We start from the raw sequence: 14,336 nt of genomic DNA, 5'->3' as shown, positions 1-14,336 counted from the left end.
CTTTTGGGGGGGAGGAAACTTGAGAACTTGGAATTTTCTTATCTACTCAGTCATCTTCCCAGAATCCTCTCCTGGAGATCCAGAATCTTAAGGAAGAAAATGAAATTTCCTTGGAAATTAGAACTGGACAAGGAGAAGCCAGTGAAGTTAGAAGAGATCAAGAAATAATGTATGTGTGTTTATCCTTCATTGCCGAGGAAGACCATGCCATCAGAGAAATGATGACATGACTTGCACTTGACTTTCTTTTGAGTGAGGGAGGGCTGTGCAGGTCACCAGTTTCACTTCTCCTCCAGAGCCATATGAATTCAGTGACCAGATATTCATCAGGGTGGCTGGAGATGACCCTGGATGAGGCAATTAGGGTTAAGTGACTTGCCCAAGGTCACACAACTAGTGAGTGTCAAGTGTTGGAGGTGAGATTTGAGCTCAGGTCCTCCTGACTCCTGCACTGGTGCTCTATCCACTGCACCACCCAGCTGCCCCCTCAAGAAATAATAAATAAAATACAAAGAATGAAAAAATAGTTAAGAATGTGAAACATCTCATAAGAAAAACAACTAATCTGGAAGAAGAGAAAACTCAAGAATAATTGGACTACTTTAAAGCTATGAAAAAAAAGAATCTTGATACAATAATACAAGACATAATTAAAGAAAATTGTCCTGAAGCATCAGAACAAGAGGGGAAAGTAGAAATGGAAAAAAAAAAGACTAAGTACAAGGAACTCAATAAGGAAAAACTTTTTACCTTTTAGGTATGTAAAGTGTAAAATATATGTCTTTGATTGTTATAGGTAATTGGGCTGCTCAAAAGAAAGAGGGTAGGTATTAGTATGATATGATTTTAAAAAGTAAAAGCACTTAGCAACAGCTAAAAATAATTATCTTATACAAATGAGGTATGAGAGGAAGAGATAACACAGATGAATTAGAAGGGGGAGGAAGGCTGTTAGTTTTGGAAACCTACTTTCATCAGAAATGGGTTTAAGAAGAACAATATATATATGTATATATATATATCAAGAAGAGTATAAAAGTCTTCTGAATTCAGAAAGAAATGAAAAGATAAAGGAATAAGGAGGACAGAGAGGATAAGAAAAGGATCTTTAGAGGAGAGGGTGATGGAATAGGTTAAAGCAGAGTATAGAAAGGTGTTTAAATCAATATGAATGGGAAGATAAGGGAGGGATTCTTGGAAGAGGGGTAGGTTAAGTAATAGGAGGGCACGGTAGTCAGTAGAAGTAAAGTAGTGAAGTTTGGAGGGATAGGAAAGAAAAGATGTACAAACATAAAAGAAAGATTAGAAGTAGAATTTGTTAGGGGAAAAGGAGCAGGGGTGGTAATTATGATCTCAGATAAAGTTAAGGTTAAAATAAATTTAATCAAAAGAGAAAAAATAGGGAAACAACACGATGTGTCAGCCATATCTATCAACAATATTTTGGACTATTTAAAGCAACTAGACAGTATAAGAATATTGCTGTGGTATAGGAAATGATGAGTTGTGGAACAGACTGAGTTGCGGAAATGTGGAAAAACTCCAGCTTACAAAGGAAGAGCTTAGCCACCCTCAGGAAAATAAGTAGAGTGCAGTCTTACATAGATGCATTTGAATGTGTATGTCTACAAGTGACTATGATGATCAAAGTCTAAGTGTATGTACATATAAGTGCATGCATGTTTATGTATATAAGTATAGCTTTACATGTATTTGTCTATATGTGTGTATATGTTTATATGCATATTATGTATATGTATATGTATATACATAATGTATATGTATATGTGTGTATATATGTATGCTTATGTGTGTGTGTCTATGTGTATCCATGCTTAGTTGTAGCCTTTAGAAGAGGGGGGAAGAAAGGGAGGAAAAAAGAACAAAGTAAAAGAAGTGAAAAAAAGAAAGCTTACAAGGAAGCAAAGAAAAGGTAAACAGCTCTCAACATAATGCATAGTATGTATTTTATAGGCTTTCTTGCAATGGAAAATTTAATGCTGTATATTTCAAATCCTCTGTCATGTTCTGCCATGTACACTTCAATGTTGTTTTCTTTTGTATTATTTTAGTTTTAGTATTTAAGTTTGTTTCTTTTTTCTTTTCTTATTTTGTATTTAAGTTTAAAGAAAAAAGAAAAGAAGACCACTGTTCCCTCACATCTCCCCCGCCACAACCAGAGTACCAACATGTTCTCCTAGAGAAATTATGTAGCATTGAGTACTGATTAAAATGATGAATAGCCCATGAATAGCTGAGTTGTGAAATCACTGATTTAAACTCACTGTCAGACAGTTCCATTGCCATTGATACTTACGTTTAGCCCTGAATTCTATACCAGGAAGATCCATAGGAAAAGCGATTGAGTGCAGAGTTCAAATGCAAAAAACAAACAAAGAACTATGGAAGAAATAAAATCAGGTGGCCCCATCTCTTTTACAGACTGAGTGTCCTGGATGCCAAGTTCTAGGCCCAAACTCCTATCCTTATTACCAAAAGACTCCATAAACCCTTCAAGAGTCATCAAGTTCTATGGGCAAATTTCTAACTGTATTTGGTTTCAATGGTAGCATGATGCAACTCCTGAGAGCTGAATTGCTCCATTACTTGTTCCTTTCAGTAAAAATGAATTCCATTGGGTGGCTAAGCAGGTTACCTGGATTGGTCTCCCATCAGGTGTCAGAACCTCCTCTGAAAGTTCCATCATCTTCAAGGCCATCAAGGCAATGGGCTTGGCATGGCAAAGACTCTTCCTATGCAGTCCTGCTGCAACACAGTATGCATCGCCTATTGTTTCCACCTGCAGCAATCAGATGAATCAAATGCAAACATATGATAATGAGCTAGCATCAAAATGATTACTTATCTGCAATCACACACATTACCAAGAAAATTTAGCAAAACATTAATAAATTAAGCAATTAGGCAATGGCACGTAATTATTGTCAAGTTTATAAACAGGCTGAATCAAATGCTGGCATCTTGGCTCCATAGCTGTTCATCATGATTACCACCTCTGAAAATCATTAAATCCATGAACAATTGGAATGTGATATAATCATCCCTCAGGAAAACAGAATGATCTATATTATATTACAGCTGGACACATCTCCATTATCAGCAGTAGCACACCAATGACATCCAGCCAGCCTCCTTTTTTGCCAGCTAGGCCAGTCACTAGAGCAGTGGATAGAGTGCTAGACATGGAGTCAGGAAGACCTGACGTCAAATCTGGCCTCAGATACCTGCTCTGTGACCTTGGCAAAAATCACTTAACCTTTGCTCCAGTTTCCTCAGCTATAAAATGGAGGTCAGCTTCTACCTAGAAAGTTTGTTTTAATGGTCAACTGAGATATTTAAGTGCTAAGCATAGTCTGATAAAGCAGGCACTACATCAATGCTTATTCCCTTCCCTTTTCTTTCCCCATTCCATTGGCTCTTTAGGTGGAAATTTCCATGAGTCTTTAGGTGTTACAAGATCCTCCAACCCCAATATTTCAATTACTCTAGTACACAAATATACCTGAAATTTCTGTCATAAGAGAATAATTGTTTCAACTAAAGTTTTTGCCCAATTTCTTCTTTTAAGATACAAAATATCCCTAGGAGGGATAGCACATCAAGCCTTATTACCTTGACATGAATTTGTTTAGCAGAAAGTAACAAACTAGTTCCCTTATAGAACATAAGACAGGTCAATTTTGATGGTGAGCAGGGAAAGCATTAATCATTTCACATCACGGAACCCTACCTAAGGATGGTAGACAAATGCAAGTGCACCACACTAGTGAAGGAGCTTGGAAGCTGAATGCAAACATTTAGTATCTCAAACTCAAAATGAGGTTTAAGGAGGGAAAATGGAAGGATAATGGAGATACAATTTATTACAAATTTGCAGAGAAGTTAGTTTTATTAGTTATGCATCTACTTTGTGTTAGTTCCGTTTGATACATGAATTTTGTTCTTCTTATGTCTCCTCCACTAAAAAATATATTCAATTCCATTTGATTCAACATTTTAAGTTCTATGTTATTCTAGGAACTGTTATTACAAAAACAAAATAGTTTCTTCCCCCAGGAAGGATCTTATGGTCTATGGGAAGGATGTAGTTTGTAATAAGAGCAATAATGACATTTATATGGAACTTTAAGGTTTGCAAAGTGCTTTGCACATGTCTCATCAAATTCTCACAACCTTGTGAAGGAAATATTGTGACATTATATACACAAAAAACATAATTTGAAGAGAGATAGGAAAAGAGAGAGAGACAGACAAAGACAGAAAGAGAAAACAAAGCAACTGGAGAGATAAGGAAAGGGTTCACATGAGCTTGTTATGATTAAGGCACTGAGACAGAAATGACTTGCTTGAAGTGACACAGTCAGTTTATGTCTAAAACAGGACATCAGTACAGGTCATTCTGATTCTGAGGTCAGCTATCTATTCACTACATCAAGTTGCTTCTTAGTAATATGATTCATAATTGTAATTTGTTCTTTGATATTCACGCATTTCCTTTCCTCATTGCTAACCCGAATCTAAATTTTTTGTAATCTAGCCTCATGAAATTTCAAGTTCATTTCTCAAATGAGGCTACATCAATCATATTTCAATGATAATTTCCCATAATGGTGAACATTTACTATCTGGTGACTAATTTACTGATTGACCCATAAAAAAACTTTTCACTAAAACTCAGAGATAATGTAGCCTGACACTGAGTTTTAAAAGCTTGGGCTGCCAAAAGATACATGATTCAATCCTGAAGTGAAGACAACATTTAATGTCTATTGAAGGCAAACCTAGATCCAAGACTATTTCGATAAACAAAAGGTATATATATTATCTTAGGAAGTAATGAAAATACACTAAACATTTGATCAGAGCCATTGTCTGATCTAATCAGAGGTAGGAGAGGGATATCTGAGAAAGGATCTTGGAACTTCATTTGTCTTTCTGATCCAAATCTTGATTTGGATCAGCTGTGAGGAGAGGAATTTATGAAAATAAGAATGAATAAATTAAGATTATTAATCATATTACTAAGAGGCAGCTTGATGTCATGGATAGAGAACTGAACCTAGAACCTAAAAGACCAAGATTCAAATATTGCTTTTAACACAAACTACTTGATTAAGCATAGACAAGTCATTTGATCTCTCACTGTTCCAAGTAGTTACTTAAATATCTAAATGGTAGAGATGATACTGAACCTATATTGGTTGAGGGAATTCTTTCACTGGGAAATCCCCATAAGGTTCCAGTAAGTGGTAGTAGGGTATTCATACAGGAAGAAGGATGGGACCTCTGACCAAATGATATCTGCATCTGTGAGGGATAGTGGGACAGATGGACATTACCTATGAGTAACCAAGATGGAATTGACAAGTAACAGGAAACATGAAGCCGGGAGATATACACAGGCAGTAGTTACTGGAGTGAGTAGATACAGGAAATATCTACACTTTCAAACTGATTTTAACTATAAAAAATAAAAACATCCATACCAATCATTTGTTTACTTATACTACCCATTTCATTAATACTAAGTCATAGTTTATAAAGTCAAATATGCAAAAAAAAAAATAGTCCAACAGCTGAGATCTCTCATGATTCACAGGTGGGTCCCCTTGACAAGGCAACTCCTGGTTGAAGGTACTATGTAGGTCCTAATCCCATTTAAAATATATATGAGCCTTTATGGAAATATTTGCCTTTAGCAGTCACAGACAGGATACAATTAATTCAAAGGAAAGGCATTTAATGAAATAATATAGTAAAATTAAAATTAGCAATAAAACATTTCCCAAATAAGCCCAGTGTATATATGTATATATATGAAATAATGGAGGGGAACCACATGAGAATGGTGAGGACGCAGGCATGGAGGGGCAATTTATGCCTCAGACACTGAAAAACTGCTATATTCTGGTGATATGATGGTGGCAGACCAGCTTTCCAGTGGTTTCTAGCAAACAAGTTTTCTCTGCCATGTGTTACCATTCCTGCTGGGCATATTATCTCTGCAGATGTTTCCTTGCACTGGAATCAGTCTCTTCCAGATGCTGCTCTGCTGGACGTGTGGTTACTGCAGAGAAATCCCAGGTCTGGCTCTTCTGGGCACATGGTTATGGATCTCTCTGGTTTCAGCTTCTGGTTTCAAATGGCATCATTAGCGAGTGACAGTTCCTCATTAAGAGTAGGAAAATCTCTATAGTGATCTTTTGTTTTGAAGTCTCAAGGCTTTCTATAGATCGCTAACAGCAACAGCCTTCATAACTAGCCATAGGACCAGAATAAGTCCCTACCAGGAAAAACCTTCCTTGCTTGCTTTTTTTTTCCCACAGGGAGTGGCCTGGATTTTTTTTTTTAATTTCAGACTTCAATGAAAGAGAAGTTTTAGCTCTAGGTAAAGATTATTTGTCCCAGGGGGCAAGATCTTTAGAAGACAGATGAGAGTGACTTATTAGCTAAATGGCTAGTGTTCTCAGGCTCAAGTCTACCTTTGTATTCAGTTTCCTTGGTTATCTGAGCTTGAGACTGTCAAAGACTACTGTCAAGCTTAGGGCTAGGTAATCTACATGGGCTCCCTTTTTATTTTAAATTGGGGGTCTCATACCCTGACAATTAATTTCAGAGGAGTCCTACCGTAGAAACCCCCAAAAGCTGTGTGGGTTATGTTTCTTGCGGTTTCTTTTGGGGGAATGATAATAATAGTTACCATTGATATGGTGCTTCAACATTTGCAAAACACTTCACATATATTTTATCATTTGATCCATACAAGAAGCCAGTGCAGGAGGTGCTAATTTTATAGGCAAAACTAAGAGAGGTTATGTGAAGTGTCCAGAGTAAGAGAGCTATTAAGAGTACAGAGCAGAATTTGAACTCATGTCTTCTTCACTCCAGATCACATCCTCTAACTATAGCTGTCCCTCAGGGTTCTGTACTGAGGCGTATTCTCTCCTCTCTGTATACTACTTCACTTGGTGATCCCATCTACTCCCATAGATTTAATTACTATCTGCTAATGATTCTCAGATCTACTTATCCTGTCCCATATTCTATGATGGTTTATAATCTCTCAGCTCCAATCTCTTTTTGGAATCTCAAACTAGATTTCCAGTAGACATCTTAAACTTGAGCATGTCCAAAAAGAACTTATTATCTTTCTCCCTAAACTCTCCCTCTCCTCACTATCCCTATTACTGTAGGGAACAACATCATGCTCCCTTTCCTTCTCTCAGGTTCACAACCAAAGAATCATCCTTGGATTCCTCACCATCTCTCATCCCCTATATCTAATCTGTTGCTAAGGCCTGCCAAATTCGTTCTTGTAAAGTCTCTTCTCTCCTCTGATATTGCCACCACTATAACGGAGTCCTTTATTACCTTGTGCCTGGACTATTCCAATAGCCTGCTGCTGGATATGCCTGCCTCAAGTCTCTCCCCACTCCAATTTATCTTTCATTCTGTCCCTAAAGTGATGTTAATTCGGTAAAATCTACTGGCCTTCTATTTCCTCCAGGAATAAACAAAAAAATGCTCTTTTGGCATTTAAAGCCCTTCATAACCTAGTTCTCTCTCTCTCCCCTACCTTTCTAGTCTTCTTACACCTTACCCCCCAATCATACTCTTTCATCCAGTGACACAAACAAGACACTCTCTAAGCACTGTGCATTCTCTCTGGATGTCTTCCATGCCTAGAATACTCCCTCTCCTCTGTTCTGATTACTGACCTCCCTGGCTTCCTTTAAATTCCACCTTCCAACCCTCCTCTACCCTTATTAATTCCAGTGCCTCCCTCTGTTAATTACCTCTCTTTATCCTGTATATAACTTGCTTTGTATACATTTCTTTGCATGTTAGATTGTAAAGTCCATGAGGGCAAGGGCTCTCTTTCCTCTCTTATTATATTTCCTGTATTCAGCACTTTACCTAGCACATAATAGATGCTTAACAGATATTTACTGAACAATTGATTCAATGACCACACAAAAGCCAAGTCTAAGGGGAAAAGTCATTATGTCTCTCATCTGATAACATCCTACCCCTTCCATTTGTACACATGGTATCAAGACTTTAAGTCTTTTTAAGCTTTCAGTTGCTTTAACAAGATATAAACTCATGAAAATAAAACACGCACAAATAACAGCCCAATGTACAGAATGGATGGATAACAGTAAAAATTTCAAATGTTTACTTGGATATTTTACTGAATCTGTAGTTTCAGTTGCATGGGTTATTGCTCCTGTGATACAGATCATACCAATGATCTCTCATTCTGTGACTCTTGCCCATGTTCTTCCATAAATCCTTACTGAGAGGCTCTATCTACAAAAACTACAGGCCTTCCTCAGCATCTTTTAACATTTCGCATTCCGGTAATACATTTGTCCATTGCCCTAAGAGTTATTGGCATGTATTTTTTCCCTACCTAACCTTTTCCCGTAATTGATTTTCCATAATGCCAAGCCTAGAGGCCTGTATTGGGCTACCCGAGTCTTTCCTACCTCACCTCCGAGGTCTTCGGCTGGCCACGCCGGATGCACGTATGAGAGAAAGGACGTTCCAGAGTCGAACAGGGGTTGAGCTTTATTACAGGGTTTCGGTTACAAGTGCAGGAGGGGTCTTCCTTAGGAGGAAGAGGGGGAGATTTCCTAAGGAGGCTAAGCTTAAGGGATTGGAAGTAGAAGTACAAGCGGGGAGAGAGGGGGAGGGGAGAGAGGAAAGAAAAGAAGCGGAGCCCTACTATCCTCTTTGGCTCCACACGTGCTAAGAGAGAGCTTTCTGGCTTCCTCAATCCTACTTAATCTTCAGCCACACAGTTTGCATCTCAATACCGTGCTGTTAGGTAACTGGGTGTGCTCCAATCCGGGACGACCTCGAGGGCAGGGAGACTCCACCCATCAGGTATCTCCGGGGGAGAGGCGGAAATACCCGAGCTAGCCGAGCTAGCTCGGTCTGACCTTCTCGAACCCCCGCTGTTCATGGAGGGCCTCGTAATACTCTAAGATTTAGAAGTCCCACTTTTACCCGCCCGAGACTGTCCACACGGAATTGAGCTTCCAGTCCCAAAACCATAACATAGTTATATAGTATTACCTACAGAATATTAATATTTTTGCATGGACTTTGGTGGTAAGCATCAATTTGGAACCATGGAAAATGCTGTATAACTTCCCTTGTTTATACTGTCAGATTCAGCTGATGTGTTGGAAATTTTTGCTGAACTTTGCAATCTCTTTTTTAATTGTAGTTAAAATGGAAGTTTTCTAAATGGGATATAGGGAATGTTTATATTTGGAAATGAATGAAATATAAGAGAAGGTATAAAATATAAAGAAATAAAAAATAAAATAGATAAAAAAAAGTTTTACAGGTTTCTAAATATGATCCAAACTATTTTCCTTCTCCAGTTCCATTTTTTATCCAACACATTGTTCATCTGTAATGCCGGTCACTGAAAGTAAAGAATTTTTTCATTCTTTAGATTTGTATCTCCAGGAACAAGCAATGTACCTGACACACAGATAGTGAAAAATAAATACTCATCGACTGATTATATGTGGGGATGAACTAACTTAATGAACTGTCCATTCAACCGCATGCTAAACCTAGATAATAAACACTCCCCATTCTATTTGGCTTGTCTAATATAAATGTCTCTTTTAACTGCTGCTCTTATGAAGGGGGTCCTGTAGTATCACAGTACATGGCGTCATTAACCCAATACCATCTGCAGTAGAAGCCTTTGGAGGACTTCACTCCCAAAACTACTCTCCCATTTGAACATTGCACAGGTTGCCTCCATGAGGGGGGCATTTTTTGTGTTGCTTAATATTGAGATACAGAAAGATAGACAAAAACCATTGCTGTAAGTCACATATATCAGGTACTTTTTCTAGTGGGAGAGACATTGCTGGAAGACAGTTTTTAAGGCATCATTTTGCTGGAAGGTGTGTGTGTGTGTGTGTGTGTGTGTGTGTATGTGTGTATATGTGTGTGTATGTGTGTGTGTGTGTACACTTGCATGTAATTTAAAGATAACATACTAGAATCTTTATAAGCCACACTTACCTTACTGGAATAGCAGGTCTGCTCTAGAGCTTTATCTGGGAAAGCCTTCCTGTCCTCTTCTCATATTTTCATCAAAGAAAGATTTTCTTAAGAATTTTATAGAGATGAGTAAACGACATAATAACTAATAGCTATTGATATCTTCTTGTTTGCTTTTTAAAATGTTCATTTAATTCAAGAGGTATTTATTAAATCTCTGCTGTGTGTCAGGCACTATGGTAGGTGGTAGACATACAAGTACAAAGAATACAGTGATTCCTACTCATAAAATCTCATATTTCTATGAGGGAGATAATAAGTGCATATATAAGGATATAGAGCATAGACACAAAATGAATAAATATAAATAAATACAAAGAGTCAGGAAAGGTACTACCAGTTGGGGGAATTGGGATATGCTTTATTCAGAAGACAGTACTTAACTTTTACCATAAAGCAAGAAAGAGTCTCTATAGCAGAGGTAAGGAGGGAATAGGAGGACAGCCAGGAAGAGAGCATGGAGATGGAGCAGGAGGGACTAAGACAAATCCAATTTGGTTAGACTACAGAAAGAGGAATATGGAGTCATACTGTACATGTTTTTCCCTATTTTTAAAGAATGTTTTCCTCTGAAATTTCTTGAAAGTTGACCCTGGATCCCAGATGTCTTTAAAATAGTGTTATCTGTATCACAGATTTCAAAAATAATATTGTTAATTTCTTTGGGTATCAATTTAGATGATGCAAGCAGAACTCAAGCTCAAAGAAGTTAAAAATGTCAGATTTATCAATTGATCATTAGATTCTTGGAGATGATTTCAATAACAGCTATTTCAATATGACAAATTAATGCTGAGGTGTTGGGGATGGAAGCTCAATTCCAGGTGGACAGTCTCGGGCGGGTAAAGGTGGGAACTTCTAAATCTTAGAGTTCTCACGAGACCCCCCAGGAAACGACTGGGAATCGAGGTGAACCGAGCTATCTCATGTATTTCCGCCTCTTCCCGTGAGAAATGTGATGGGAGAGAGCTCTCCCCGCCCTCGAGATTGTCCCGGATCTGGGCACACTATTGTTATCTAACAGCACGGTATTCAGATGCAAACTATGCTGCTGGAGGGTTTAAGTAGGATCAGGAAAGCCTGAAAGTTCTCTTGGGCGGAGGGGCGCGGAGCGGTGAGGACAACAAGGCTCCGCTTTTCCTCTCTCTTCTCTCCCCTCCCCCTCTCTCCCCACTTATACTTCTACTTACAATCTCTTATTGTAAGATCTTTGCCTCCTTGGGAGATTCTTCGCTCCCTCCTAAGGAAGAATTCCCCTGCACTTGTAACTAGACCCTGAAATAAAGCTCAACCCTTGTTCGACTCTGGAATGTCCTTTCTCTCACACGAGCATCCGGTTTGGCCAACCGAAGACCTCGGGATAGAGGTAAGAAGACTCGGGTAGCCCTCAGGCCTCTAGGCCTGGCACTGAGGTTTTGTTTTAGCTCTTAAAAATCAGCTTCTTTACGTCTGATGAAGTGAAATGTAACTGTGCCTCAAGCATCAAATCTAATATCCAATTGTACAGCATTTGTTCCAAAGAATTCCAAAAAGTACATCATCAAAAGAATTCTCTTTGCAAAATGAGAACTGGAAATTGCAAGTTTCCAAAATGGCAAGTTTTAGCATATATAGGTTGCACAAAGGAGATAAAGCATTGGGCTTCTATTTGAGCAGAAATGAATGTGAATATTGCCTTAGACACTTTTTAATTGTGTCAACCTGAACAAGTCACTTATCCCCTCTAGATTTCAGTTCCTCATCTGTAAAGTAGGGATAATAATATCACCTACCTATAGGGTTTTTGTGAGGATCAAATGAGATGACATAAACAAAGCACTTTGTAAACCTTAAAGTGCTGTATAAATTCTAGCTATGATGGCGATGTTGATGAGTGATGATGGTTTTCTAATAATATAACAACTTTTTAAACTACTCATATTGTCCTCATCCTTTCAAGCTTACTGTCATATTTTTTTGAATTATAACACTATTCTCTGCATAATTTAAAATGGCTGCACACATCTCCCATGACAGTACTCATAAATACGATTCACAACAAGCACCCAGAGCCTGTTCCAGACAAGACACTGTACTGGCCTCAGACAGACAATTTTTTTTTTAAAGCTGCACAGTCACTAGCCTCACAGAACTTAAATTCTGCTTTAGAAATGATTTCTCTGAAGTTATTTCCTGTTGTGCAAATTCCTGGAACATTAGCCTCCTCAGAATCTGTTAGCTCATCCTTCCCATTTTTTTTAATAAAATAACAATTCAATGAGTGCACATTGAATGTATGCTTCTAAAACATAAACTATGGAAATATGTAAAGAAAAGATAGCATATGTTCCTTGATAGTCAGAGCTATAATCCATTGGGCAGAAAATCTTGGAAAGTACCTGCCAATGTAAATAGAGCACTTAACTAATAGTGTAATATGTGATACCTATATGTAAATAACCACATCACATAATAAATTACACAAATAGGTTAATGTATTATATATTTTATGGAATAGTATTCATGTATACAGACATAAAATATGTATGCTGAGATTATATTTTTTTGCATCTATTTTGCAGTCAAATCTAATTTTAAAAACTGTATCACAAAGTCATGTGAATACTCCTAATTATGTATGTATATTCAGACCTGAAATTCTTGCAGGTATTTGAAAACATTCTCTTGGTACCTATTGTCTTTAAATCCCCTGGGTGTAGTGGAGTAGTTTAGAAGAAATATACAACCAAATTTAAAAATATGTATTTGTTGAATTAAATCAAAAGCAAACAGTGGCATCAATTATAGGTTTATTCCAAAAAGGAGAAGAAATCTACAAATACATTTAAATATATAATCATCAGTACGGTTCAAAATATTCAGATGTTTTGACACTGTACATGTACATGCTTTAATAAATGTTTCACTTTTCTTCCAGAATCTTTATGATCATAAACTAAAACTCAGCAAAACACCACCTTGTTATTCATCAAGAAGAAAGATAATACAGATTCACCACCAAAGTACTATTTCTCTCTTTTCACTCGTCAATATTGTCAGCTTACACAAATCTTCAATGTACCTGAACATTTTACTGGCTCCTCTTAATCATGACTAGTGTACACAGTTTCCATAAGAGAAAGAAGATAGGTGAATATCAAACATTCACTTTAGTTACTAAAATTACACTCTATTGATGGAGGTTATAACTTTACTATATGTTAGATGATAGTCTCCATGGGTTGCTATGGACTAAAATTCATCATCTGGTGATAAGCCTTTTCAAATTTATCTAGATCGATCTTTGGATGACAAGCATGCAGTTCATCAATGGGCCCACTTGTGCCAGAGCTTGTCTTTTGTATAGTATTGTCTTGAGGCACCTCAGCAAGCCTCCAGGCAATAATGTAATGGAACATAGTGAAGTTACAAAGGCTAGTGCTCAGTGGATGCTTATTGAATCAATTAATGGACTTGAGCATGAAAACAAAAGATGTTATAGACACAAACATCTGAAGACCTTACGATGTTTTTCAAAAAAATTTAAAAAGTTTAAGAAGATGATAAGCAGGTAAGGTATCATGAACACAACAGAATTAATAATTTGGGTCGCTAAATTAAAGAAATCATCAGTTCCAGTTCCAAATGGTTTTCAACAGTTTACAATAGTGAAAATTAACCTGGATGTAGAAGTAACATATACTAGTTTGTTATATCTACTGATTTTCTGCCTTTTTTTTCTTTCCTTTAGCATCATAATCATCTTAAAGAATTTACTTCAACTTCTAGATGGATCAGATCTTCTGGTTTGATCAAGAAATTGACATTTCTACTCTGATATATATACATATATATGTAATCATTTTAAATTTAATTTAATTTTAATTAAGAATTGCTTTAGAAATCTCCCTAAAGAACAATAAATTCTTTTGCAAAAAAATTGTATTTTTGCAGATATATCTGCATACATATATATATGTACACACACATACAGAGATACATAGTGATATTATGATCTTATAGAACAAATTAAATTGCCATTTTTAGTATTTGCCATAGGCTTTCTTTAACTATTAGCTATCATTTTCTTACGGTTCAATGTTATAATTCAGGAAATAATACCCAGACATCTTAATGAGATTAAGGATACAGAGTCTATAACTCTTGCATTTTCTTCCAGGTAAAGTCAAGGACAAAGTCTGCAGAACTAAGAGTGATGAGACAGAGTAATTTTTAGC

At 37.0% G+C, this 14,336-nt stretch overlaps 1 protein-coding gene across 1 annotated transcript in view; it reads right to left on the bottom strand.

Moving 5' to 3' along the window:
• GUCY1A2 (guanylate cyclase 1 soluble subunit alpha 2) overlaps window positions 1-14,336 on the bottom strand; it is a 446,276-nt gene that overhangs the window by 159,600 nt on the left and 272,340 nt on the right. The window contains exon 6 of the mRNA XM_072611211.1: window positions 2,657-2,800. Within this exon, the coding sequence (XP_072467312.1) occupies window positions 2,657-2,800 (144 nt within the window). The remainder of the gene's footprint in view (window positions 1-2,656; window positions 2,801-14,336) is intronic.

This window comes from Notamacropus eugenii, chromosome 5, assembly GCF_028372415.1.
Source record: "Notamacropus eugenii isolate mMacEug1 chromosome 5, mMacEug1.pri_v2, whole genome shotgun sequence".
In the NCBI taxonomy this organism is placed as follows: domain Eukaryota; kingdom Metazoa; phylum Chordata; class Mammalia; order Diprotodontia; family Macropodidae; genus Notamacropus; species Notamacropus eugenii.
Note: the sequence above shows the minus strand (reverse complement) of the source record. Positions and strands in the feature narration are given on the sequence as shown.